This window comes from Mauremys reevesii, linkage group 14 (genome assembly GCF_016161935.1).
Source record: "Mauremys reevesii isolate NIE-2019 linkage group 14, ASM1616193v1, whole genome shotgun sequence".
Classification (NCBI taxonomy): domain Eukaryota; kingdom Metazoa; phylum Chordata; order Testudines; family Geoemydidae; genus Mauremys; species Mauremys reevesii.
This window is the reverse complement of record NC_052636.1, coordinates 43,528,817-43,554,275: the sequence shown is the minus strand read 5'-3', so window position 1 is coordinate 43,554,275 and position 25,459 is coordinate 43,528,817. Positions and strand designations below refer to the sequence as shown.

At 52.1% G+C, this 25,459-nt stretch overlaps 1 protein-coding gene and 1 non-coding gene across 2 annotated transcripts in view; both read right to left on the bottom strand.

The window, feature by feature from the left end:
• Positions 1-24,752, bottom strand: part of LOC120381714 (zinc finger protein 383-like) — a gene marked incomplete at its 5' end in the record, with an annotated part of 47,731 nt that extends 22,979 nt beyond the window's left edge. Inside the window, one exon of the mRNA XM_039499836.1 lies at positions 24,128-24,752. Within this exon, the coding sequence (XP_039355770.1) occupies positions 24,128-24,752 (625 nt within the window). The remainder of the gene's footprint in view (positions 1-24,127) is intronic.
• Positions 12,967-13,039, bottom strand: TRNAV-AAC. Its single transcript has one exon. It is a non-coding gene; the product is annotated as a tRNA-Val (tRNA).
• Positions 24,753-25,459: the final 707 nt, after the last annotated feature.

Below are 25,459 nucleotides of genomic sequence, written 5' to 3'. Positions count from 1 at the left end.
CAGGGATTCCCATGAGGACTGAGAGGGAGCGATGGTAAACACACATTTAGATCCTTTTCTTGTTTTGTATCTTTTCCCCATAAGGCTGAACCTTTGGCACTGTCATGGATCCATAGGATCTCTGCAATGCCCTGGCTTTTAAACAGTCCTTGGGAGGTGCCCCTTGAGTGCACTAGACCCCCAAGGGCTCCCACTCTTCCACAAGGACAGGCCACTTAGCTTTAGCACCTGAGACTGAGCCTCTGGCTTCAACACTCCTACTTCAACCTGCGAGCTCTGCCAGCAGGTCCAGCTGAACGACACTCCTGTTCAGAGACTGTTCCTCATTCATGCTTCAATGCACCTCAGCAAGTTTTTGCTGTGACACTGGGCAGACTTTTAAAACATTGCAGGGTTTATTAGTCAACCGAAACACAGCACTGGAAAGTCTTTTCATTAGCACAGAGAAGCAATGAAGACAATATAGTCCACACTGGCCAATGCCCTTGAGCCAGGCTGCTGTAGAAAACAGTTTGGTTTCTTTTCACTGTCTCTGTCCATTTGTCTTCACTCCAGCAAAGCTCCCTGTGTCTGCGAGCCCAGTTCTTCCTGCTCTCAAAAACATAACGAGTCCATGTGTGCTTCACTCAGCCAAGCTGAGATCCTCCCATGGACATTCATTCATCATTCATGCCCGTCACCCCAACTGGGGTATGGGCCGCCAACAACAAATCTCCATAGTCTTCTATCCTGGGCCATTCGCTCTAGCTGGTTCCAGGTATAGCCCATTTTTTTGCTATCAACCTGAAGGTCGCGTCGCCAGGTATTTCTTGGGCGGCCTCTTTTCCGCTTGCCTTGGGGGTTCCACTGCAGTGCCTGTCTGGTGATGTTGGTTGGCTGCTTGCGTAGTGTATGTCCTATCCAGCCCCACCTTCTCCTTCTAATTTCTTCCTCTGCTGGGAGTTGATGGGTCCTCTCCAAGAGGTGGATGTTACTGATGGTGTCTGGCCAGCGGATCTGGAGAATCCTTCTGAGGCAGCTATTAATGAAGGTCTGGATCTTCCTGGTGGTTGTTTTGGTTGTCCTCCAGGTTTCAGCTCCATACAGTAAGACTGATTTCACGTTGGAGTTGAACAGTCGAATCTTTATTGCCAAAGACAGCTCTCTGGAGCTCCAGATGTTCTTGAGCTGTAAGAAGGCTGCTCTTGCCTTACCAATCCTTACTTTGATGTCTGCGTCTGTGCCACCCTGCTGGTCGATGATGCTACCTAGGTAGGTGAAGGACTGCACTTCTTCCAGGGGGCTTCCATTCAGTGTGACTGGGTCGTTGCTGATGGAATTGATCCTAAGGATCTTGGTCTTGTCCTTGTGGATGTTGAGGCCAACCTGTGATGACGTGGCTGCCACTACGTTGGTCTTCTCTTGCATCTGCTGTTTACTGTGCGAAAGGAGTGCAAGGTCGTCGGCAAAGTCCAGGTCATCAAGCTGGGTCCACAATGACCATTGGATTCCATTCCTACACTTGTAAGTGGATGTCTTCATAATCCAATCGATGACGAGAAGAAAGAGAAGTGGTGACAACAAGCATCCTTGTCTGACTCCGGTTCGCACCTGGAAGCTGTTTGTGAGCTGCCCTCCATGGATCACTCTACAGTGTATGCCGTCGTATGAATTCTTGATCAGGTTGACCACCTTTGCTGGGATGCCATAGTGCCGAAGGAGCTTCCAGAGGGTCTCTCGATCCACGCTATCGAATGCTTTCTCATAGTCAACAAAGTTGATGTACAACGAGGAGTTCCACTCCATAGACTGCTCGACTATGATGCGGAGCGTTGCTATCTGGTCCGTGCATGATCTGTTCTGCCGGAAACCTGCCTGTTCATCTCGTAGCTGTGGATCGACGGCATCCTTCATTCTCTCTAAGAGGACTCGGTTGAAGACCTTCCTGGCACCGACAGGAGTGTGATTCCTCTAGAGTTGGCACAGTTGCTGAGGTCTCCTTTCTTGGGGATTTTGATGAGATATCCCTCTTTCCAGTCAGCCGGAATCACTTCTTCTTCCCATATTTTCTCAAAGAGGGTACAGCATTTCCACTGAGGCATCCAGGTCTGCTTTCAGGGCCTCTGCTGGGATATCGTCAGGTCCAGCCGCCTTCCTGTTCTTCATCATGGTGATGGCTTTTCTGATCTCGTCTCTGGTTGGTTTATCGCAATTGATTGGGAGGTCCTCGTTGGCTGGGTCGATGTCTGGTGGATTTGGTGGTGCTGGTCTGTTCAGGAGTTCCTCAAAGTGCTCCACCCATCTGTTCATCTGTAGTTCTATTCCTGTTATAGACTTTCCCTGCTTGTCTTTAACGGGACGTTCTGGCTTGCTGAACTTTCCAGACAGTCGCTTGGTAGTATCGTACAGCTGTTTCATGTTACCGCTGTATGCTGCCTGCTCTGCTTCTGCTGCCAGTCCATCCACATAATCTCTCTTGTCCTTCCTAATATTCCTCTTCACTGCTCTGTGGGCTTCAGCATACTCGTTTTGAGCTTTGGCCTTTGCTGCTCTAGTCCTGCTGTTGTTGACTGCTGCCTTCTTCTTCTTTCTGTCTTCTATCTTTGTCAAGGACTCTGCTGTGATCCACTCTTTCTGCTGGTGTTTCTTAATTCCAAGCACTTCCTGGCATGCTGACCTAAGTGTGTCTCTCACTTTCTGCCATCTGTTGAGTACACTGTCTTCCTCTTCCTCAGACCGATCCTGTAGTACTGAAAACTTATTCTTCAGCGTCAATCCAAAATCTTCCTTGGTCTTATGGTCCTTCAGAAGGTTGACGTTGTACTTCGCTCTTCTGTCTGACGCGTCTATCCAGTTCTTCTTCAGCTTCAGCTTCAATCTGGCCACCAGTAAGTGATGGTCGGACGCCACGTCTGCTCCTCTTCTAACTCTAACGTTCTGCAAGGACCTTCTGAACTTCTTGCTAATGCAGACATGGTCGATCTGGTTTTCTGTCATGCCTGCTGGCGATACCCAGGTACTCTTGTGGATCCGCTTGTGAGGAAAGATGCTGCCTCCTATGACCAGATTGTTAAGTGCACACAGATCCACAAATCTCTCTCCATTCTCACTCATCTCTCCCAGAGCATGGGTCCCCATGACTTGTTCGTATCCTGTGTTATCAGGTCCAATTTTGGCATTAAAGTCTCCCATAAGGATGGTAATGTCTTTGTCTGGGAGAGTCTCTAATATTTTCTGGAGTCTGTTGTAAAAGTAGTCTTTGTCCTCCTCTTCACTGTCATTGGTTGGAGCGTAGCACTGAACAACATTCATCTTAATCCTCTTCATTTTAGTTCTGAAGGATGCTGTGATGATCCTGGGACCATGTGCCTCCCAACCAATCAGTGCTCTCTGTGCCTGCTTGGACAACATGAAGCCTACTCCCTGTGTGTGGTGTGCGTCGCTCTCTTCATGTCCTGAATACAGCAACAGCTCTCCTGTCAACAGTCGTCTCTGTCCAGCTTGCGTCCATCTTGTCTCGCTAATGCCTAGTAGGGTCAGGTTGTTGCTCCTCATCTCTGCTGCAACCTGCGCCGTCTTTCCTGACTCGTACATGGTCCTCACGTTCCATGTGCCGATGGTAATCCTCCTGGCTGCAAGAAGGGTGATCGGCTTAGTGGCTTCCTCGCAGCTTTCACCACCCAGCGTCATGCATCTTCGAGTTGAAGACCCTTCTTTTTCCAGGCTAAAAGTCTCTGTTAACTCTATTGTTGGCGTTTCTGTAGCAAGCTGATTTTTACAGGGTGGAGTTGCTAGCCCCACGCCCAACCCTCCTCCTTTACCCTGACTTGGGACAGGCAGATGGCCCCAAAGGACCTCTCTGGTGGAGTTTCCCATGGACAGGTGACAATCATTCCCTTGTCTCTGTCGGGTATTCCATTGATCTAAGTTGGCCCCAGCCAATCCTTAATGACCCATTCATATCACCCCATGACAGCTACGTGACAAAACACCTCACGTCTCCTGCTCTTTAGAATCACAGCAATACCAATCACAGCGGGAAACTGAGGTGTGTATTGGCATCATACAAGTATCACCAAAAGTCCCACCTCTGTCTCAGACAGACACACTGCTCACAGCCCCTGGAGAGAAAGCAAAGCACAGGAACTGGCCGTTAGTCCAGCAAACACAGTGGAGGAGAAGCTGCAATCCTCACACACTGGTCAAAAAGGAGAGGCAGGTGGATCCCTGCCCATAGAGAGGGGCTGGCTAGAGGCCTGATACCTGAGGGGCCATTCCGTGAGCAGACCATGGAGGCAGGTCAAAGGCTTCGCTACCCCAGAACTGTGACATCGCAAAAGCACATTCTGAGGAACTAGGAAATCTAGTGACTCAGGTGTAATGGGAGGGAGAATTAAACTCCCCCAGTGGGAGGAGAAGGCTGGGGAATTACACACTAACATTCAGGAGCAACAGCCTCTAATTCTTCCGGAAAAGGAGAAGGTCAGAAACAAGAACTGGGCCACGCAGCCTCAGGAGGGACAGGCTCATAGATCCACGGAGCCTGGCGGGAAGACAGCTTGTGGCTGCTGCAGATGGGGAGAGGGGGGACAAGACTCTCTCCAAACTCTCACTCTTGTTGACCCCGACCTGATTTTACGATCTATGACCCAGTCTCACGTCTTGTGGGCAATTTCATACTCGCTAGAGGTAAGATGTCATGATCAGAGAATCGCTTATGAGCTTGGACCATGTGTGGAGGGGCAAGGAGGTGAACATAGATAAATGGGTTATTCAGCTTGCTACAGTTAAGGGCCTTATATTAGGTGGAGGATTTGTGGGAGAAGTTCTGCTGAAGTCTGGGATTTACCTGACCAGGCCTAAGGAGAGAATCCCAGGTCAGATATTTCGCACCCTCATTTTGACAGACTAAGGAGTAACTACAAACAGGTGGAATACGCCACAGGATTCTGAAAGAAGGAAGTTTGGGGTGGCCTTTAGCAATTAGGTTGCTATGCAGGATCTCAGCAGTTGGACACATTTATATATTGGGATTATTAATAACTAAGTGATGTAAATCATGAGTATTAAGGCTTGATGCTAAATTATGGACTTCCCAAAGGCCAGGTATGGTTTGGGGCAGCTATTGACATTATTGTAATCAGAGCAAAGCAGCAGATGTGGTATATCGCCATCCTATTACCATAAGGAAGTGGATAAATTACCTCCCCTAGTGACCATTTTTTCATTTTGTCAGGTCCTCGAGACAGTGTAAACTGAAGCAGGGCCTCCCTTCTGACGGGCTCCCTTGACCCTCGATCTTTGTTTCCATTGGTGTCATAACTTGTACGTCCGCACCGTGCAAGCCCCTCTTTACTATACTGATCTTAGTCTAACTGTTACGTGGATTGATCCTTGCCTGTGATTTCAGTTATAACTGTCTGTATTTAATCAAGTTTCTGTGTGTTTCACCAAATACCATCTTCTCAATTAACTGTGAGTAGCCATGTACAAGGGCGAGCTGTACCCCCAACACGTCATCTTATAGGTGTAAAAATTGTACAGGCTACACCACCAGCCTGTGACATCATCAACAAAGTGCCCATTTGTGCCTGGGTAGGGGCCCTGCTCTGGGAGGGAGGATGCAGCAAGGACTCAGGATCAGTGGCCGGGGTCGCTGTGCACAGAGATGGGGAGGTTATATGGGGAGGGGGGTAATGAGTGAGAGAGGGAGGTCAAGAGTTAAAATAATAATATTTGGGGGAGGAAATGTATAATGAAGTGAAACAGAACAGAAAGGAAACTGGAGTGGAGGCTCTAGAACAACAAGGCTTGGGCAGGGATTCAGGATTAAAGGTCTGGGATCCCCCACAGCTCTAGATCCCCAAACCTCTCCTCCCTCCCACTGACCCACCCAGCCCACTTCCTGGGTGCCCTACCCCCACACTCTCCTCCCCTTCTTCCCATTACTCTCAGCCGGCACCACCTCCCGGCGCCTTGGGAGCTTCTTGTGTTCCCTCCTCGTCTCTCACTACCTCCTCCCTCTCTGCTGATTCTTAGCTCTAACCCTGCACACACCCTCCCCATGTCCTGGCACCCCAGAATTAGCTACTCCCCCCTTCTGCTCCCCTCCCACAGCTCTGTTCTCCCTTCACCCGTGGGCTCCTGAATAGCAACATTATACTCACTTCTATCAAAAGAGGAGCTCATCTGACTGTCACACAAGCCATGCATCAGTCACACACCTATTTTTATTAATTAAATTATTTATTTTTTAATAATTTTTAAAATATTTTATTTTTTTATAATTTTATTAATTAATTTAAAAAACATTTATTAATGTAGTTACTAATATAGCCAATAAGGGGATACATTAAATGCAATTTCAAAATGACTGATGACAAATGTCTAAAAATTATTCTAGTGGGTGGGAGATAAGGCAAAAAGTGTGGGGGCAATGAAACTTGTCAAAACTTGTATGATGAATAAAGGTATAAAGTTATTACTACTCAGGTTCTTTAGAGACCTCACAGCTTCTAATAACCCAGGGGACAGGACTCCTTACCCAGCGAGGTCACCGTCTCATAGTTCTCCTGCATGACGTCCCTGTAGAGGGCTCTCTGAGTGGGGTCCAGCAGAGCCCCCTCTCCCCTGGTGAAATACACAGCCACCTCCTCGAAGGTCACCGGCCCCTGAAAGAGCAAGAGTCCAACACTCAATACCTACTGCCCCACTCACACTTTCAATCAAATGGAAGCTCTGGTGGATGATAGTCAACAGAGTCCCACCCCCACCCCGCTCAGAGCAGCCAGGAAACGCCAGGGGGAGGGGACGAAGCGAGAGCCCCTTGTCTCTCCCAGCAGATCCATCCCCCCCCACTAGCCACAGACGGACACAGGAGATGGAGGCCCTGGCAGGTGCAGGGAGAGCTCGCTGGCAGGGAGCCCAGCGCTGTTCTCATTGTGAAGAGCTGGACGGGGCCAGACTCAGTGGGGGGCAGATGACAGGATGGTCCAGGGGGGCTTTGCTGAGGGGGTTCCTCCAGCAGGGGTGTCCTGTCTCTCCTCCCCCCACTTCTCTTCACCTGCCTCCCCTGCAACTGTTCCTGCAGCCCTGCCCGCCCCCCACTTGGAGCTGCCCCGGCCAAGCTGCTCCCAGGAGCCTCCTGTGCTGTGCGAGGGGGGGGGGGGGGAGTTCCTGATGTGGGGGAGGCCCCACCCTCCTGCCTCTGTGCCCAGTCTCTGCTGAGCTGAGGTGGGGGGACAAGATTCTGTGCTGCTGCCTCTGGGTCAGGAGTGGGGGCTGCTGGCCCCTGCTGCCGTGTGAACGAGCCTTCGGACTAGTGAGTGCCGCTGGGCTGGAAGTGACAGCGGGTGTGTCTCATACTCCCCACACACACACCCCACAACAGACACTTCAGTTACTGTTGTTACTTCCTTTTACTTCCTGTCAAAATGCACAAAGTACATATAGTCTCTGTAATTTTATTCTCTCACATTCGGTCAGGATGACAATGGCGGTAGTTTAGCTTTAACTGGTCTGTGCATTTTATTTCTGTCTCATGCTTAAATTCAATTCTTTGAGTAACGAGTTCTAAAATGCCTCACCTGGCCTGGCTGGAGTAATTATCATTATTACTGTTATTGCCGTATTGTGCTTTGTCATTCGTTATTTAAATGGTACTAGCAAATAACAGACTGTACATTTTGCTTGTACTTACCTTAGCAGGGCTCGGTAGAAAAAAAATAGCTAAACTCAAACTTTAGACACTGTGCAGATGAAGATCATTTATCTTCAAACTGTATTTTTAAATCTGTCTGTAAAGTAACTCAAAATTTCTATGAAAATAAACGCAGCTCCAAGTATGATACTAATAGCAGTAATGGAGTCAAATCTTACTGAGTCACATACATGATAGTGATATGCAGAGAACCAGGCACATGCAGGGCCGTGGAGTTTTTATAGCACATTGGGGGCCTTAGAAAGAAAAAGGTTAAGAACCTCTCCTAAGCCTCCCTGGTGGGTGCCCCTCACATCTCACAGCAGCCGCTGGTTAATCAGGTCGGGCTCCAGCCCTGGGACTCTGGTCCGTTTTCCTAGCCCCACCGAGGGGGCTTGTTTCCTGTCCCACAAATTAGAGCATTTCCACCCTCTAACCCTGTGGGTCTGTTCCTAGAATGGAAGCCACATTTTGAACAAGTCCCAACAGGTTTGCTACACCCTGGCCTCCTCCCATTCTCCACCCTGGGAAGTTTTCGGCTTATTCCAACCTCCAAACCAGACTGCCCAAGCCTCCCTCCTCCGGTGCATTTGCTGTCCCTTCCCTCCAGCAGGAACCCACCAACAACCCCCCCATAACCCCTACCTGAGCTGGCTCCTCTGCAGCCATTTCCCTTCCCTGTCCCATGGGAGGATGGGATGAGCTGGAGCGAAACATGGACGACATCCTGCAGCCTGGCAGGGCGAGAAGGGCAGTTGCGGAGGTTTCAGAACAGGCTTTAGTTGATGTCACATCACGATTCCCCCAGGATCTTTCCCTGCAGAGACACAGCCTAGGCTCTGCCATGCTGGGAACATGCTCCATCTCTTTATTGCAGGAGAGACCTGGTCCCTCCTGCCAGGCTAAGCCCACAGGGAGATTTTTCAGCCTCCCCAGTAATAAAGTCTCTGAACAAAATGCTGGAAAGGAGCAGAACCAAAGGGGCTGGGCAGGCTCCATAGGGACACTGGCTCCTCCCTTCCCCTCCTGTGCAGCCATGTCCTGTCGCTGGCAGAGATCGCCCCCCCCCCATCTCCCCCCCAGAGGCAGCCGTGTCTGCGGGCTCCCCCAGCCAGCACCTACTAACCCCCACCCACGCTGGGGGAGTGACACAGGACAGCAAATTCCCACCCACCCAAGGACAAATTGCTGCAGATAAACGGGCTGGGTTCACATCCCAAAGCTGAGGAGAATTTAAGAATTATGGAGAAAATAGGGAAAATAAGAGACTAGAGAGTCAGTAATTTTAGGGAAAACGAGGGAAACTCCTTGGATTTTCTAGCCACGTGTGGGGAGAGAGAAGGGGAAGAACTAGAGAGAATTGTTCTCAGGTTTTGAGACAGAAAGAAATGGAACAAACAGGAAAAGGATGTGAGTGGCTCACCCCCGTGACCATAGGTGTGTGCAGCACATTTCATTAGGATGCACACCCAGGGAGCCCCACCCTAGCCCCACCCCATCCACTGCCTCCCCCTTCCTGCCCCCTGGCTGCCCCCCTCAGAACCCCAACCCCCTGCTCCTTGTCCCCTGACTGCCCCCTCCTGAGACCCCACCCCACTGTAACTGACTCCTAAGACCGTACCCCTACCTGTCCCCCTGACCCTTATCCACACCCCTGCCCCCAGACAGACCCCTGGGACTCCCACGCCCCATCCAACCACTCCCCGCCCCGACAGCCCCCAGAAATCCCGACCCATCCAACCCGCTCTGCTCCCTGCCTGCTCCAATCCCGCTCCACCGCCCGACAGGCACCCCCCCAAACCCTCAACCCATCCAACCCTCCTGCTCCGTGTCCCCTGACCGCCCCTCTAGAGACCCCCACCCTCTAATCACCCCCAACTATCCAACCCCCCTCCCCACCTCCTGGCAGCTCTGTCTAGTGCCTCCCCACACACTCACAGGGGCAGAGGAGGTTCCCTCTCCTCCGGGGGGAAGGTTGCCTAGTGGTTAAGGCACAAGACTCAGGCTCATGTGTTCTGGGTTTGAGTCTCTGCCACAGACTCCCTGCTTAGCCTTGGGAAAGTCACTTCTCCTCTTTGAGCCCTAGATCCCACCTGCCCAATGGGGCCAACACTGACCCTGCCTCCTGGGCTAAATCCATCCATGGCTGGGTGATTGGGGGGGCAGGAAATGGAGATACCAACATGGGGAGATTTGGGCTGAATTTCTCCACAGCCGGAGAGTGGGAGCCAGCTCCACAGGGGGGATGGGAGCGAGAGGGGCTCAGGTCAGCTCCACACAGAGGGGGGTCAGGGCTTCGGCCCTGCAACTTTTGCCAATAAGGTGGCTGGGGCTCCCGAGCCGGGGACTTCAGCCCCACATCTTCTGCCAGGGTCCGGGGTTCTCCTCCCTGCCCCAGGGGGGCTCCTCTCCCCCTCCTCCCCCCAGTGCAGCTCCTGCTGGGGCCCGGGGCTTCTCCTCCCGCCCCCCCAGCTCGGCTCCTCTCCCCCACCCCCTGCCGGTATCTGGAGCTTCTCCGCCCCCCAACCTGCCCCAGCCCAGCTGGGCTCCCCGGGGCACCCGCCGCTGCTGTGGCCGGAGCCGAGCCTGGCGGGCAGGGAGCAGCGATTCACGCGGGGGCCCTGGCAGAGCCCCCAACCCGAGCGGGGCGGGGCAGCCCCAGGGGAGCGGGGCTCTGCTGCTGCTGGCCCCACCCCCCACCGACCCCTGGGGCTGTTTGGGGGGGGGCTCACTCAGCCCCCCAGGAGCAGGGGGGGAGCAGCGGAGCGGAGCCTGCCCAGCAAACAGCTGATCGCAGCTGCGCCCAGGCCGCCCCCGGGGAAAAGCTCCGCGGAGGAGGCGCCACAAGCTGCCGGCAGCGGGTCATTCCCGGGGGGGCCGAGCACCCGCCTGCAGCCGCCGCAGCCTCCCCGGAGCCCCCACGGGAGGGGGAGCAGCCTCCCCAGCCGGGGCTCAGGGCATTGGGGTGCCGGGGCTCCCCCCACGCGCACGCCTGGGCCCGGGACACTCACACACACACTCTGCCCCGGAGCTCCCCTGGTGCCCAGAGACTGATCAACCCCCCGCCCTTCCCCGCCTGCAGCTCCGGCCTCTCCCCTCTCCTCCCGCCAGCCGCACCCAGGGGAGCCCCGGGCCCCAGGCTCTGTCCCCACCTGGAGCCCAGCGGGGCCGGGGGCAGCTCCTGCTGCAGCTGAGAACAGCGGCTCCGCTCCGGCCCGGGCGGCTCCAGCGCTGCTGGCAGCACGTGGCCACCAGGGAGCAGCTGCTGAGCCCGGGCTCCTGCGTCACAATGTGCCAGAGCCCCGCCCCAGGAGCTGCCCCGCCCCGGGCTGTGCCAGAGCCCCGCCCCAGGAGCTGCCCGCCCCCGGGCTGTGCCAGAGCCCCGCCCCAGGAGCTGCCCGCCCCTGGCCTGTGCCAGAGCCCCGCCCCCCGGAGCTGCCCCCCCTCCCGGGCTGGGTTCTCCTGCCTCCTACTTCCCAGCACCCACCGCTCCCAGCTGCTCCCTTCCTGTGTCTGCAAACACCCCCCCCCCGCACCCGGGGTGGGCTGCAGCGCTCGCTGGGGCTGTCTCCAGTGGCTGAAATTGCCTCCATCTCTAATCACCTGGAGCGGGGGTAGAGGGAACGAAGGGAGGAGATGGGCCCAGGGTGTGAAAGCAGAATTAGGGGGCAGGGAAAGAAGGACTGTTTGGAAAGGTGGAAAGGAAACCCTGTCACCGCTCCTGGGTGATCCAGATGGAGTCAGAAGAAGTTGGGCAGCAGAGGCTCAGATAAATTGAGGGGAACCCCCTGGGTGTCCCAGTGTTGGCCAGGGATTGTACAGCACCTAGCGCAATATGGGGTCCCGATCTCAATCATGGTCTGTGCAGCACCTGGGAGCCCTAATGTCTGTTTCCTGATCACAGGCACTGGGGATGGAGTGAGGGAAACCTCAGCACCTGAAGGGTTAATGCAGCCCTGTGTACAGCCCCTGCTAGGGTGACCAGACAGCAAATGTGAACAATCGGGACAGGGAGTGGGGGTAATAGGAGCCTATATAAGAAAAAGGCCCAAATATCGGGACATCTGGTCACGCTAGTCCCTGCTGCTCTGATGAGGGGTTGGCTTAGAGAGTTGTAGTAATAACAGCAGCAAAGAGTCCTGTGGCACCTTATAGACTAACAGACGTATTGGAGCAGGAGTTTTTGTGGGTGAATCCCCACTTCGTCAGCTGCACCAATAGTCCCATATGGGCTAGTGGTCAGGATTCCTGGTTTTCATCCATGGGGCCTGGGTTCAACTTCTGGTGTGGGAACAGTGCAGAGCTTTTGCCCAGAGTGGAGACAGGAAATGAAAGGAACAGGAAGGGATCCTGCCAGCAGGGAGTTAGACAGTGTGGGAGGATCCCAGACGTGGGGTGGGGGGCAGAGGTCTGAGGGGAGACCAGGGAAGGATCCCAGCAGTGTGGGAAGTTGAGAGCACAGGCCTGGCCTGGGGACCTGGAAGAGTGAATGTGTCCCTCTAAACCCATCAACTGCAGACTAGGCAGGACTGGAAGAATTACGTATTTATTGGTAAATGTCAATTTCTGTGTAAACGCACAACCCAATGGCAAAATATTTCCATCGATAATCATCAAAATTGGCAGATGGGCAAAGTAAGAAACATGCTGTTTGAGAACTTACCCTGTTGTAGGAGCAGCAGTGATCTGTGTGCTCCATATAACCTGTATGCCCAAAAGGTCGGTTACACTCCCCCGCCCCGCCCGCCCGCCCCATCTCCTCTCCCTCTCTGAATGCCTGTGAAGTGGCTTTCCCCCTCCCCTCCCTCCTGCAATGCTTGTGGGATGAAGGGGCTGGTTGAACAGCTGGAAGATCAGAAGAGCTCCTAGATAGACAAGGTGTCTGGGACTCTCATTAGGCAGCATTGTGAAAGCACAGCTGAGCACAGGGCCCCTTCCCCTTTTAAGGACCTGAACCTCATGGCCTGCGACTAGAGATGACTTGGCTGCATCCGGTGGGTCACACTCCACCTCAGCCAGTGTCCATGCAGGGTCCCTGCTCTGGGTGTGTGAGCGCTGCCTAATGAGAGTCCCAGACACCTTGTCTACCTGGAAGCTCTTCTGATCTTCAACCAGCCCATTCATCCCCCAAGCATTAGCAGGAGAGAGCGGGAGGAGGAGGGGGAAAGCCACTTCACAGGCATTCAGAGAGGGAGAGGAAGTATAACAGACATTTTGAGCATAGAAATCACTGCTGTTCCTACAACAGCAGGGATAGGCCACTAGGAGCTGAGAAAAGGAAGCCAGCTTGTTTCTGCCTGGCTTTGAACCAGGGACCTTTTGCGTGTTAGGCAAACGTGATAACCACTACACTACAGAAACTCTGTGATGGGGCTGTGCCCTTCCCTTCATAAGAACATAAGAATGGCCATAGTGGGTCAGACCAAAGGTCCATCCAACCCTATATCCTATCTGCCAACAATGGCCAATGCCAGGTGCCCAAGAGGGAGTGAACCTAACCGGAAATGATCAAGTGATCTCTCTCCTGCCATCCATCTGCACTCTCTGACAAACAGAGGCTAGGGACACCATTCCTTACCCATCCTGGCTAATATCTATTAATGGACTTAACCTCCATTAATTTATCTGCAAAAAGAACAAAGAGAACATGTGGCACCTTAGAGACTAACAAATGTATTTGAGCATAAGCTTTTGTGGGCTAAAACTCACTTCATCGGATGCATGCAGTTAAAAATTCAGTAGGAAGATATATATATACACAGAGAACGTGAAAAAAATGGGTGTTGCCATACACACCATAACGAGAGTGATCAGTTAACGTGAGCTGTTATCAGCAGGAGAAAAAAAACTGATTTTGGGAGGGGAACAGGAGAAAGGACAAAGGAAGGAAGAGACGAAGAGAAAAGAGGGATCAGACAGTGGATGGAGCAAGAGGTGAAACAAAAAGGACAAACCCTTATGTCCCCAGTGATTCTAAGAGACAAAATCACAGGTGCAGAATAAAATTCTGCCTCCTTAAGCTCGTGTGTTCCATGCCTAGAATTCAACTGTCACCAGATGGATCAGACTGAACAGGTTTCAAACCTCCAGGAGGCTCTTACCTTCTAAACAGGGATGGCTGTTTTCTAGTAAAATCACTAAAAGGGAAGGAGAAAACTCGAAAGAGGTTCCTCCTGGCGCTCACGTCCGTGAACCCGAATACTCTCTCAGTCCTCAGAGAGAGACCTGGAGAAGGAGACTTGCTGAAGCAAAGCCACAGGGGTCTCTGAGGTTTCCCTGGCCCCTCGCCCCTGTCCTGCCTGGCTGATGTCAGCATCTCTCTGTGAGGTCACCACCTCCCCACCACCTTGGACCAATAGTCTGAGGTCCTGCAAAAGGCCTTTGTGATGTCACTGCCACACCCCTCCCTTGCTGGGCTAATGTCCTGCCCCTGGCCAGGCACTTTGGAGGTTTGAGCTACTCCCTGTGGATCACCCCACTCAAGGAGCGTTCGTTCTAGGCAGCAAGCCGGCTAGACAGGGAAACATCAGATGCTGCTCCCAATGCTACACTCAGTTTGCCAGAAATTAGTCGACTTTATGGCCAGAAGAGACCATTAGAGCATCTAATCTGACCCCCTGCATATCACAGGCCTCCTGTATGGCACAATAGCTACTTTGGGGGCAAATACATTCCAGAAAGGCATTTAGTCTAGATGAAATGTCATAAAGAGATGGAGAATCCACCATTTTCCTTGGTAGCTTGTTCCTGTGGTGAATCATCCTCGCTGTTGAATATTTGTGCCTTTGTTGTAATATGAATTTGTCTCTTTTCATCTTCCAGCCATTGGGTCTTGTTATACCTTTCCTTGCTTGATTCAAGAGCCCTTTAATTCCCAAATCTTTTCTCTCCCTGAAGCACTTCAACACTTCAATGAAGTCACCTTTCAATCTTCTTTTGATCAGCTAATCAGGTTGAGCTCTTTCAATAGCTCACTAGAAGGCAGTTTTCTCCAGCCCTCAGAACCTTTGGTGGCTCTTTGCTGCCCCAGCTCCAATTTCACAACATCTTTTTCAAATGAAGACACCAAAACTGGAGGCAGTATTCCAGTATCAGTCTCACTGATGCCGTGTCACCTCCTGTGACGTTATTGACATAATCTGTATCTGTATAGATCACCGTTGTGACAACTGTTCTATATTTGTAGCCAGTATTGTAGAAAGGTTGTCGTGTAAGGGGTCTATGGAGAGGTTCTGATTGGCTGATTATAATGATGCCATCTCTAGATGTGTTTCATTTTTGTAGTTGAAGTTATGAATATTGGCTTTCTGCCGGCTCACCCGCCCCCTCGCCACTGCCCACCCACTCGCCTCCTCAGCCCCCCTCCCTCACCTGCTATTGTGTCATACAGGAGGCCTGTGCAGGGGGTCAGATTAGATGCTCTAATGGTTTCTTCTGGCCGTAAAGTCGACTAATTTCTGAAAAACTGAGTGTAGCATTGGGAGCAGCGTCTGCTGTTTCCCTGTCTAGCCGGCTTGCTGCCTAGAACAAACGCTCCTTGAGTGGGGTGATCCACAGGGAGTAGCTCAAACCTCCAAAGTGCCTGGCCAGGGGCAGGACATTAGGCCAGCAAGGGAGGGGTGTGGCAGTCACATCATAAAGGTTTTTTGCAGGACCACAAACTATTGGTGGGGAGGTGGTGACCTCACAGAGAGATGCTGACATCAGCCAGGCAGGACAGGGGTGAGGGGCCAGGGAAACCTCAGAGACCCCTGTGGCTTTGCTTCAGCAAGTCTCCTTCTCCAGGTCTCTCTTTGAGGACTGAGAGAGTATTCGGGTTCACGGACATGAAAGCCAGGAGGAACCTCTTTTGAGTTTTCTCTTTCCCTTTTAGTGATTTTACTAGAAAACAGCAGTCCCTGTTTAGAAGGTAAGAGCCTCCTGGAGGTTTGAAACCTGTTCAGTCTGATCCATCTGGTGACAGTTGAATTCTAGGCATGGAAAACACGAGCTTAAGGAGGCAGAATTTTATTTGATCCCCACCAGTGACCTGGGCCATCCTTTGGGCTCTCTGGTGAGAACCCTCAGCCTCCCGTCCTCAGTCTCTACCCCTGATTGGCTGAGCAGGGGGTTATTGACAGGGAGGAGACTCAGGTCCTTGTTCTCTTTCAAGACCAAGGAAATAAGTCAGAACCAGTTCTATGTTTGACGAATTTTGCTGCTTCTCTGCATTAATGGTCTCTGAGCAGTTCATAATTCTCTCTAACATGATTCTCCTCAAATTCTTGCTGAATAATTACTGTCACTGTTGTTGGTCTGGAGCTCATCTGAGAGCATTTTATTCAGGTCATTCAGTGTCTGAAATTCAAGATCCGATGGTTAGTTTGAAAATCAGGGCTCTTGGGTCCTATTCCTAACTCTGCCACTGACTGGTTGTGTGACCTCAGACAAGTCAATTCTCCTTTCTCAGCCTTAGCTTCTCCCTCTTTCAAGTAGGTATAATAATGATCTGCTCCTACCTACCTCACGGTGGATGGAGGCAGGGCCGGCTCTAGGTTTTTTGCCGTCCCAAGCAAAAAAAATTTTGGCTGCCCCCACCCCATCCCTGGGCTCCCCACTGCACCTCCCTGCCACCCCAGACCTGGGCTCTGCCCCCTCCACCTGCACCCCCTGCCACCTCAGGAGGTGTGGGGGGAGGGAAATTCCAGATCTTTCCACCTTCTTCCAAATTCCTCCTAAGGCGCCACTTTGGGGAATGTGCTCAGTGGGGAGCGGCAGCCCCCTGCTCCCCAGCTATGCTCCTGCTTGTGGGGCCCTGCAAGACCAGGGCCTGGGGCAAATTGCCCCACTTGCCCCCGCCTCTGGGCGGCCCTGCTAGCAGCTCTTCTGGGAGCGCAGGGAAGGAATGACTCCCCCCTTCTCTAGCTTCTCCCCGTGGGGCTCTGGGGAGCAGGGAGGGTTGGGTGATAAATTCCATCCAACTCCCCCTTTGATCCAAGCCGAGGGACGTCTGAGCCTCCGCGATCCCCTTGGCAGGGCCAAACAAGAGATGTTTTCCACTGCCCAGGAGACCCAGCCAGGGACTCAAGGCTTCCCCAGACTTTCCCTTTCTCCCTTCTGGGAAATCAAGTTCAAGTTCGACAAGCAGCTAAAGAAGCCTCAACCCTGCATCTGAATTAATGTGTAATTTCTCACTCCCGACACAAACAAATGTCATTTCAATCCCAGGTGAGTCCACGTCAGTCATTCCTCAGCCCCATTCCTTCCCCCTCCTGCCTTAGCTTAGGGCATTTCGCCACCCTGTGGGCGTTTCATGTCCCTCCTCAGTTTCACACAGAGACACAATTTCCTTTGCATGGATCCATGAACAGCAAAACCTCCCTGTGTCACTAGTCTGAGCCAGGGCATTCGATTGTATTGACACCGTCTCTCCTGCAATGGCAACGGTCAAACAGAGGGGACGTGGCCACCTTCAGCCCTGGCAGTGAGATATTCACTTTCCTCTTTCTTCATGCTGATGTTGTTATTCCATAAAGCATGAACCATGGAATAAAAAGGTGAGTTTACTCCAGGGGAGGAAAGAAAGGAGCCACCAACTCCCCAGAAAATCTCAGTGCCCCAGAGAAAAGCTGCCCCTGTTATTAGAACTAATGATGTGCTGGAGATATGTTGGGAAAAGGGACTGTCTGAATTGCCAAGGCAGGAAACGAACAATCTACAGCAACATCATTAACCACAGACACACTCTAGCCATGCTCCAGCCAGTGGGGAAATGGGCAGGAATTCATAACGTCAACTATAAAAATGATACACATCTAGAAATAGCATAATTATAATCAGCCAGTCAGAACCTCTCCATAGACCCCTTACACGACAACCTTTCTACAATATTGGCTGCAAATATAGAACAGTGGTCGCAATGGTGATCTATACAGTTACAGATTATGTCAATAACATCACAGGAGACGACACGGCATCAGTGAGACTGATACTGGAATACTGCCTCAAGTTTTGGTGTCCTCATTTGAAAAAGATGTTGTGAAATTGGAGGTGGGGCAGCAAAGAGCCACCAAATGTTCTGAGGGCTGGAGAAAAATGCCTTCTAGTGAGCTATTGAACAAGCTCAACCTGTTTAGCTGATCAAAAGAAGATTGAAAGGTGACTTCATTGAAGTGTTGAAGTGCCTTAATGGAGAGAAAGGATTGGGTATTAAAGGGCTCTTGAATCGAGCAGAGAAAGGCATAACAAGACCCAATGGCTGGAAGGTGAAAAGAGACAAATTCATATTACAAATAAGGCACAAATATTCAACAGCGAGGATGATTCACCACAGGAACAAGCTACAAAGGAAAGTGGTGGATTCTCCATCTCCTGAAGTCATTTAATGAAGACTAGATGCCTTTCTGGAATGTGTTTGCCCCAAAAGTAGCTCTTGTGTCATACAGGAGGCCTGTGATATGCAGGGGGTCAGATTAGATGCTCAAATGGTCTCTTCTGGTCATAAAGTCGACTCATTTCTGAAAAACTGAGTGTAGCATTGGGAGCAGCGTCTGATGTTTCCCTGTCTAGCCGGCTTGCTGCCTAGAACGAACGCTCCTTGAGTGGGGTGATCCCCAGGGAGTAGCTCAAACCTCCAAAGTGCCTGGCCAGGGGCAGGACATTGGCGCAGCAACGGAGGGGTGTGGCAGTGACATCACAAAGGCCTTTTGCAGGACCTCAGCCTATTGGTCCGAGGTGGTGGGGAGGTGGTGACCTCACAGAGAGATGCTGACATCAGCCAGGCAGGACAGGGGCGAGGGGCCAGGGAAACCTCAGAGACCCCTGTGGTCTTTTTCTTATCTAGGATCCTATTACCCTGTCCCGATTTTTCACACTTGCTGTCTGGTCACCCTAGGGTGTGCACATGTGGGGTCCCAGCTGCTCCCTGCCCCCCTCATTGAAGCAGGTGTGCAGGGTTACTGCCCTGGGAACTGCAGGGCACCAGCAGGCATGGGGCTGGCTGGAGGCAGGGCAGGGGCTTACTGGAGGTAGGGTCTGGCTGCAGGCAGGGCAAGGGGTGCGGGGCTGGCTGGAGACAAGGGTGTGGGGGGCTGGCTGACTGCAGGCAGGGCAAGGGGTGTGGGGCTGGCTGGAGACAGGGGTGTGTGGGGCAGACTGGCTGGCTTCAGGCAGGGGGGTGCGGCAGGAGTTGTCTGGAGACAGGGCAGGGTGTGCACGGCTGGGGGTGTGTGGGGGCGGGCTGGCTTTGGGCGGGGCCACAGGGGGTGCGGCAGGAGCTAGCTGGAGACAGGGCAGGTGTGTGGCAGGGGCTGGCTGTGAGCAGGGCAGGGGGCGTGGGGCTGGCCGCTGGCAGGGCAGAGTTGCAGCGCTGGCTGCAGGCAGGGCATGGGTTGCGGGGCTGGCTGGAGGCAGCGCAGGGGGGTGCAGCAGGGGTTGGCTGGAGCCAGGGCATGCGGGGCTGGCTGGAGACAGGGGCTGGCTGCAGGCAGGGCAGGGGGTGCGGGGCTGGCTGCAGACAGGGGCTGGCTGCGGGCAGGGCAGGGGGTGCGGGGCTGGCTGCAGCCAGGGGCTGGCTGCGGGCAGGGCAGGGGGTGCGGGGCGGGCTGCAGACGGGCTGGCTGCGGGCAGGGCAGGGGGTGCAGGGCTGGCTGCAGACAGGGGCTGGCTGCGGGCAGGGCAGGGGGTGCTGGCAGGGCATAGGGTGCAGGGCTGGCTGGAGACAGGGGCTGGCTGCAGGGAGGGCAGGGGGTGGAGGTCACGCAGAAAATGTCCTGAGAGGTATTTTAAGGTGAAGATAACACCATGGTTACCAGGTGACTGGCACATCCTGGGTTAAAGAAAGGAAGGGACCTGGAGTTAATAGTCTGAAGTATTTGTGTTACCAACCCTGTCGCTGTCTGACCCCCCCTTCAGTGCGGAGCAGGTGTGTGCGTTGCTGTGTGGAACGCACAGACTCCTGCAGAGCAGGGGCAGCTGTTTCCATGGCAGAGAGCCTGGCACTTAGGAGACTTTCCTGACTTGTGTTTTGAAGCAATTCAATAAAATAATGGTGGAGCTAGAATGTCTGGTCCCACCTTTCAGCCCCGGTGCAAAAACACTATTTTAGGATCTAAACAGGAGGCTTCCAGCGCTAGGACACCTGACCAGAGAGCTCAGTGGGGGCATAACAGCAGCTGACTCTGATGGTACGTCCAGACTACCAGCCGGATCGGCGGGTAGCAATCGACTTCCCGGAGTTCGATATATCGCATCTCATCTAGACGTGAAATATCGAACCCCGAATGTGCTCCCGTCGACTCTGGAACTCCATCGGCGCGAGTGGCAGTAGCGGAGTCGACGGGGGAGCCGTGGATGTCGATCCCGCACCGTGAGGTCGGGTAAGTAATTCGAGCGAAGGTACTTCGACTTCAGCTACGCTATTCACGTAGCTGAAGTTGCGTACCTTAGATCGAGCCCCCCGCCCCTAGTGTAGACCAGGCCTCAGGGTCCTGGGCTAAATCAATTTGCAGGTGGAGGCATTTCGATTTATTTGATCGATAATGAGGAAGGCGAAGATTTAATCCCAGGTTTTTTTAATAAATGTCATGGACAGATCACAGGCAAAAACCAAAAGCTCATTGCCCATGACACGGCCATGACTTATACCATAAATACCCCTCATTGAATCTTGGGGAGGGAGGCCCAGGGGGTCCGTGGCACCAGCTGTGGGCGCAGGGAGTCCAGGGGGCCCGTGGCACCATGTATTGGGGAGAAGCCCGGGGACCCACTGCCACTCCAGATGCTGCCAGGTGAGGGGAGCCCCAGGGCCAGCCCTGCTCCGGCCACCTCAGGACAGGTGCCAGGAGCCACTGAGCTGTGGCTGCTGCTGCCACCCTTGGAACCACTGCTCAGGCTGCCCCCAGGCCAGCTGCTGGGGCAGCCACGGAGTCAGCCGCAGTGGCCACTGCAGAAGTCACAGAATCTATGACATTTGCAGCCTCTGTGACACAGAGGGATCCCTAATAAAGAGACAAACCCCTCCCTGCTGTGACTGCAGTTCCTGGAAGGAAAGAGAACAGAAAGTGAAGAGAGAAGGAAAGAGAGAGAGTCCTGTCACCTCTCTCCCCTGCTCCCTCCCCCTTGTATTCTGTAACCCCATCTCACTGGGTTCCCTGTGCTGGTGCCATGGGGGTGACACTAGAGTTCTGGGGCTTTGGGGGGAGGGGAAGGGGGCTCTTCACTTCTCAGCATTTCACACAAATTTGTCTTTGGGCTGAAATTTCTCCTGTTAGGCCTCTCAGTCAGAGCTGTACCCCACCCCCTTCAGTGGGGGTGTGTGTAAATTGCAGAGCAGGCAGAGAAGTCGCCCATAAAGGGTCATATTGTTCTGGTGACTGGTTCGGACCTGGGTCACACGTCCTCTGACACAGGCTCATGTGCAGGACATGGGAGCTCTGGCTTTTCCTAAATGCTGTAGAGTGTGAGTTCCTGGGAAAGGGCAGGGGAGAGGGAGCAAGAGGAGAAAGGCAGAGACATTGGAGACGAGGAATTGGGGGGAGAAGAAAGAGAGAAAATAAATGATCGAAGCAGAACAGGTGTCCCAACTCCATCTTGCTCATCACCGGTGTTCACAGAGCTGGGTAGCTGCAGGTTTTCCAGTGTCAAGTCTGAACTTTGATTCTAACAATGTGTGTTGAAATATCAAGGGGATCTCCACATACCTGATCTCTTCCCCCCCTCCCCTTTTTTGTATTAATTTTTATTTTGACGTGTTTGGCTTAACCGTGATCGTCTCTTTCCCCACCTGTATTGCAATTTGGGGTTTAATGTTTATTTTGCCTCCCTTTTGTTCATGTCATTATAATTGTAACAGCAAAGGAATCTGCAGGAGCAAAAACTGACTCAAAACTTCATTTCCCCATCATGCCGGAACATCCTACAAACAGCTCACGCAGCTGGAATCATAACACGCAAGGCCAGGGGATGGGAGATGCAGGTTTCCAAGTGTTCTGTCTTTCTCAGATGACACATTCCAGCCCCTTGTGTGCCTCCATCCTGTATGACCTGCTGGACTTTGACACATTTATTATTTCATTCTACAGATAATGTGATTGTAACACAATGTGACTGAAATTGTACCACTTCCAGATGAGGAAACAACAGAGAAAAGCCATTATTGCATTGACTGGGAATCAAACCCAGATGAATTGCTTAGAAAGCACCCATGCACACTACTATACCACCAATGCAGCTGGCAGGAGTAGCTTTCCTGCAGGCTCTCTGTGCTGGCAGAGGGAGTGACACATGACCACAGAGTTAGTGAGCAGGGTGGATGGGCTGGAAGCTGCCTGACAGCTGGGAGCAGAGTTACCATCCCAGAGTGACTGAAAGGGGGCAAAGGTGAAAACAGATCTCACTGGGAGCTGGCCCCACACCAGCCCCACCCCTAGGAGAGGGGAACTGAAGCTCAACTTCAATCACAGAAAAATCTTCCCTGAGAAGGAAGGGAACAGATTGTTTTAAATACCAGGTTTGTGTTTGTTCCTGCTACATACGGAGGGCTGGGTAGTGCTGATTCCAGCCCCAGACTCTGGGAGGATAAGGAACAAATTCAGGCTGCCAGTGACCTGCAGGAGGGAGATGATCTTTTGACAGTGACGGACGCCTCGTCCTAAAGGCCTTTGTCTGCCCCCTTCCAGTGACTGTTTGGTACAGGAATGCAGCCCCCACTCCTGGGTCTCTCCTGGGGAAATAATGTTTCTGTGCAAAACACCAAAGCTTTTAACAGAAAGGAAGAAAAGGAAATGGCCACATGATGGGACTAGGACATAAGGAATGAAACACAAGATGCTTCTCCCCTGTGCATTGACTTTTAACCTTGTTTGTGGTGGTGTTGTATCCATGTTGAACCCAGGGGTCCTCTGGGGCGCCGGGCATTGGCCACTTTCGGGAGAGTGGGCTAGATGAACTGGTCTGACTCAGTGTGGCTGTTCTTATGTTCTAACTGCTGGTTATGGAAGAGACGAACTTCCAGGCTACACAGAACTGAAGAAGGGTGCTGGGTTAGCTCCACAGCTTGTCTCTTTCACCAACAGAGGTTGGTCCTCTGCAAGCTCTTACCCTCACCCGCCTTGTCTCTCTTGGACTCTGAAAAGTGTTTGCTCGCCACTCCCCTTGGAGAGACGTTAAGTTTCCCTTTGGGCAACTATCAGGCTGAAGCAATTGTATTGACTGTGACACTAGAATTGAAGATTTAATATTATAAATGAATGAGTCTAAACCTGAGGTTCTGGTTTTCACATTGGATTTTCTAACTCCGTTCCCAATGCTCTTCTAGAAAGGCCTCCAGGATGCCTGCCCAGCCCAGTAAAGTGGCAAGGAGAAAGCCCATACTGCTGCTCTTTCAGGTAGTTGAAGGCTGCTATCAAACCCCCCTCACTCCGTCAGTCCCCAGGCTGTGGCAGTGCATAGGATTCTTCCATCCTAAATGCAGGACTCTGCACTTCTCCTTGTTGAACCTCCTCAGATTTCTTTGGGCCCAATCCTCCAATTTGTCTAGGTCACTCTGGACCCAAACCCTGTCCTCCAGCGCTTGGGTTCTTTACATGCTTTCACAGAGCAAAGAGCACATGTTCCATGATTTCATAGGGCAGAGTTTTGTGCTATCGGGAGCTTTCCCTGTGTGAATTTGACAGGTGGATCAACATAGAGACACACTGACCCTTCTCAGGGTGCTGAGGACTGTGAGTCTCCTTGTTGCCACCTGCCACAAGGAAGAGGGAGTTTTGCATTTGGCAGCTGGATGTTAGTGACCAAACTCACCAGCCTGCTGGAACTCAAGGACCCTCCTCTGAGTTACAGCAGCCACCTTAACCCTTGAGTTCCTTCAATGTGTCCCCCTCTGGGGTCCAGCCCAGATCACCAGCTACTCGGTGAAATCCCAGATCCTCTCTTCCCCAAGTATCCCAGGTTACTAGTTTTACTGTGGACCATTGCTACTGTATCTCACACAGCACCTGAGTACAGTTATCAAACAAGCAAAAAATTTATTTAACAATGGATAGAGATTTAAACACACAAACGTGAGTGATGGAAACCAACTGTTACCAACTAAACAAAGGCAGAAAATGATAGAATAGAAAGGCCAGCACAAAAAACAGAGAGAGGAACAATAAGATACTAAAAGGACAATGGTTGGAACTCTCCATTTCTCTCAGTCTTTGGATTGATGGGTACTAGAGCTGTAGCAACAGTTGAGGAACCAGGGTAAATTAAATCTAAGGTTTCAGCTGCTAGTGAAGCATTTTCCACACTCACAGCATTCATAGGGCCTCTCTCCTCCCTGGATTGTTTGATGCCTAATAAGGTGCGAACTGCGATTGAAGGTTTTCCCACACTCAGTGCATTCACAGGGCCTGTCCCCTGTGTGGATTCTCTGATGTCTAGAAAGGGCTGAGCTGCTAGTGAAGCATTTCCCACACTCATGGCATTCAAAGGGCCTCTCCCCTCTGTGGATTCTCTGATGTTTAGAAAGGTCTGATCTTTGAGTGAAGCTTTTCCCACACTCAGGGCATTCAAAGGGCCTCTCCCCTGTGTGAATTCTCTGATGTCGAGAAAGGTCTATTCTTTGAGTGAACCTTTTCCCACACTCATTGCATTCATAGAGCCTCTCCCCTGTGTGGATTCTCTGATGTTGAGAAAGGTTTGAGCTGTTAGTGAAGCATTTCCCACACTCACGGCATTCATAGGGCCTCTCCCCTCTGTGGATTCTCTGATGTTGAGAAAGGTTTGAGCTGCTAGTGAAGCATTTCCCACACTCACGGCATTTGTAGGGCCTCTCCCCTGTGTGGATTCTCTGATGTTTAGAGAGGTCTGAGCTACTAGTGAAGGTTTTCCCACACTCACGGCATTCAAAGGGCCTCTCCCCTGTGTGGATTCTCTGATGTTTAGAAAGGTCTGAGCTGCTAGTGAAGCATTTCCCACACTCACGGCATTCATAGGGCCTCTCTCCTCTGTGGATTGTTTGATGCCTAATAAGGTGCGAACTGCGATTGAAGGTTTTCCCACAATCACGGCATTCATAGGGCCTGTCCCCTGTGTGGATTCTCTGATGTGCAGAAAGGGCTGAGCTGCAAGAGAAGGTTTTTCCACACTCAGTGCATCTATTTTTTCTCTTTCGCCTGAGGATATCCTGCTGTGTTGTGGTTTCCATGAGGACCTTCTGAGTTCCCCAACAGGAAATAAATTTATCCACTTTCTTCCCTGGCTGGTTTCCTTGATCTGTTTTTGGTCTGTGCTGAATCTCCCAGGATTTTCCCTGCTCATGACTCCTGGACACATTCCTTTTCCATCTTTGCAATAATGCTCTGTTTTTACCCACTGGCTCAACATTTTCAGGCTGAGAATTCTGCTCCTCTTTCTCACATGCCATTGCATCACCTGCTGTGATAGAGACAGAAACCTCAAACAGGGATGGAAAGGGGAAGACCAAACAAAAACAAGTGCTGAAGACAGGTCAAATAAAAATCAGGAGCTGAACTCCCCCAAACTCTTCCCCCAAATAGGAGAGAGGAGGGGGATGAATTCAGACTCCACCAAATACGCAGGGGGAAGGGAGGAAGCTACTGCCTGGTGTCTGCTAGGATCTATAGGAAGCCATGAACTATATTTACCCTTGCATCTGAAGAAGTGGGTATTCACCCACGAAAGCTCATGCTGCAGAACGTCTGTTAGTCTATAAGGTGCCACAGGATTCTTTGTTGCTTTTACAGATCCAGACTAACACGGCTACCCCTCTGATACTATATTTACCCTGAGGATATG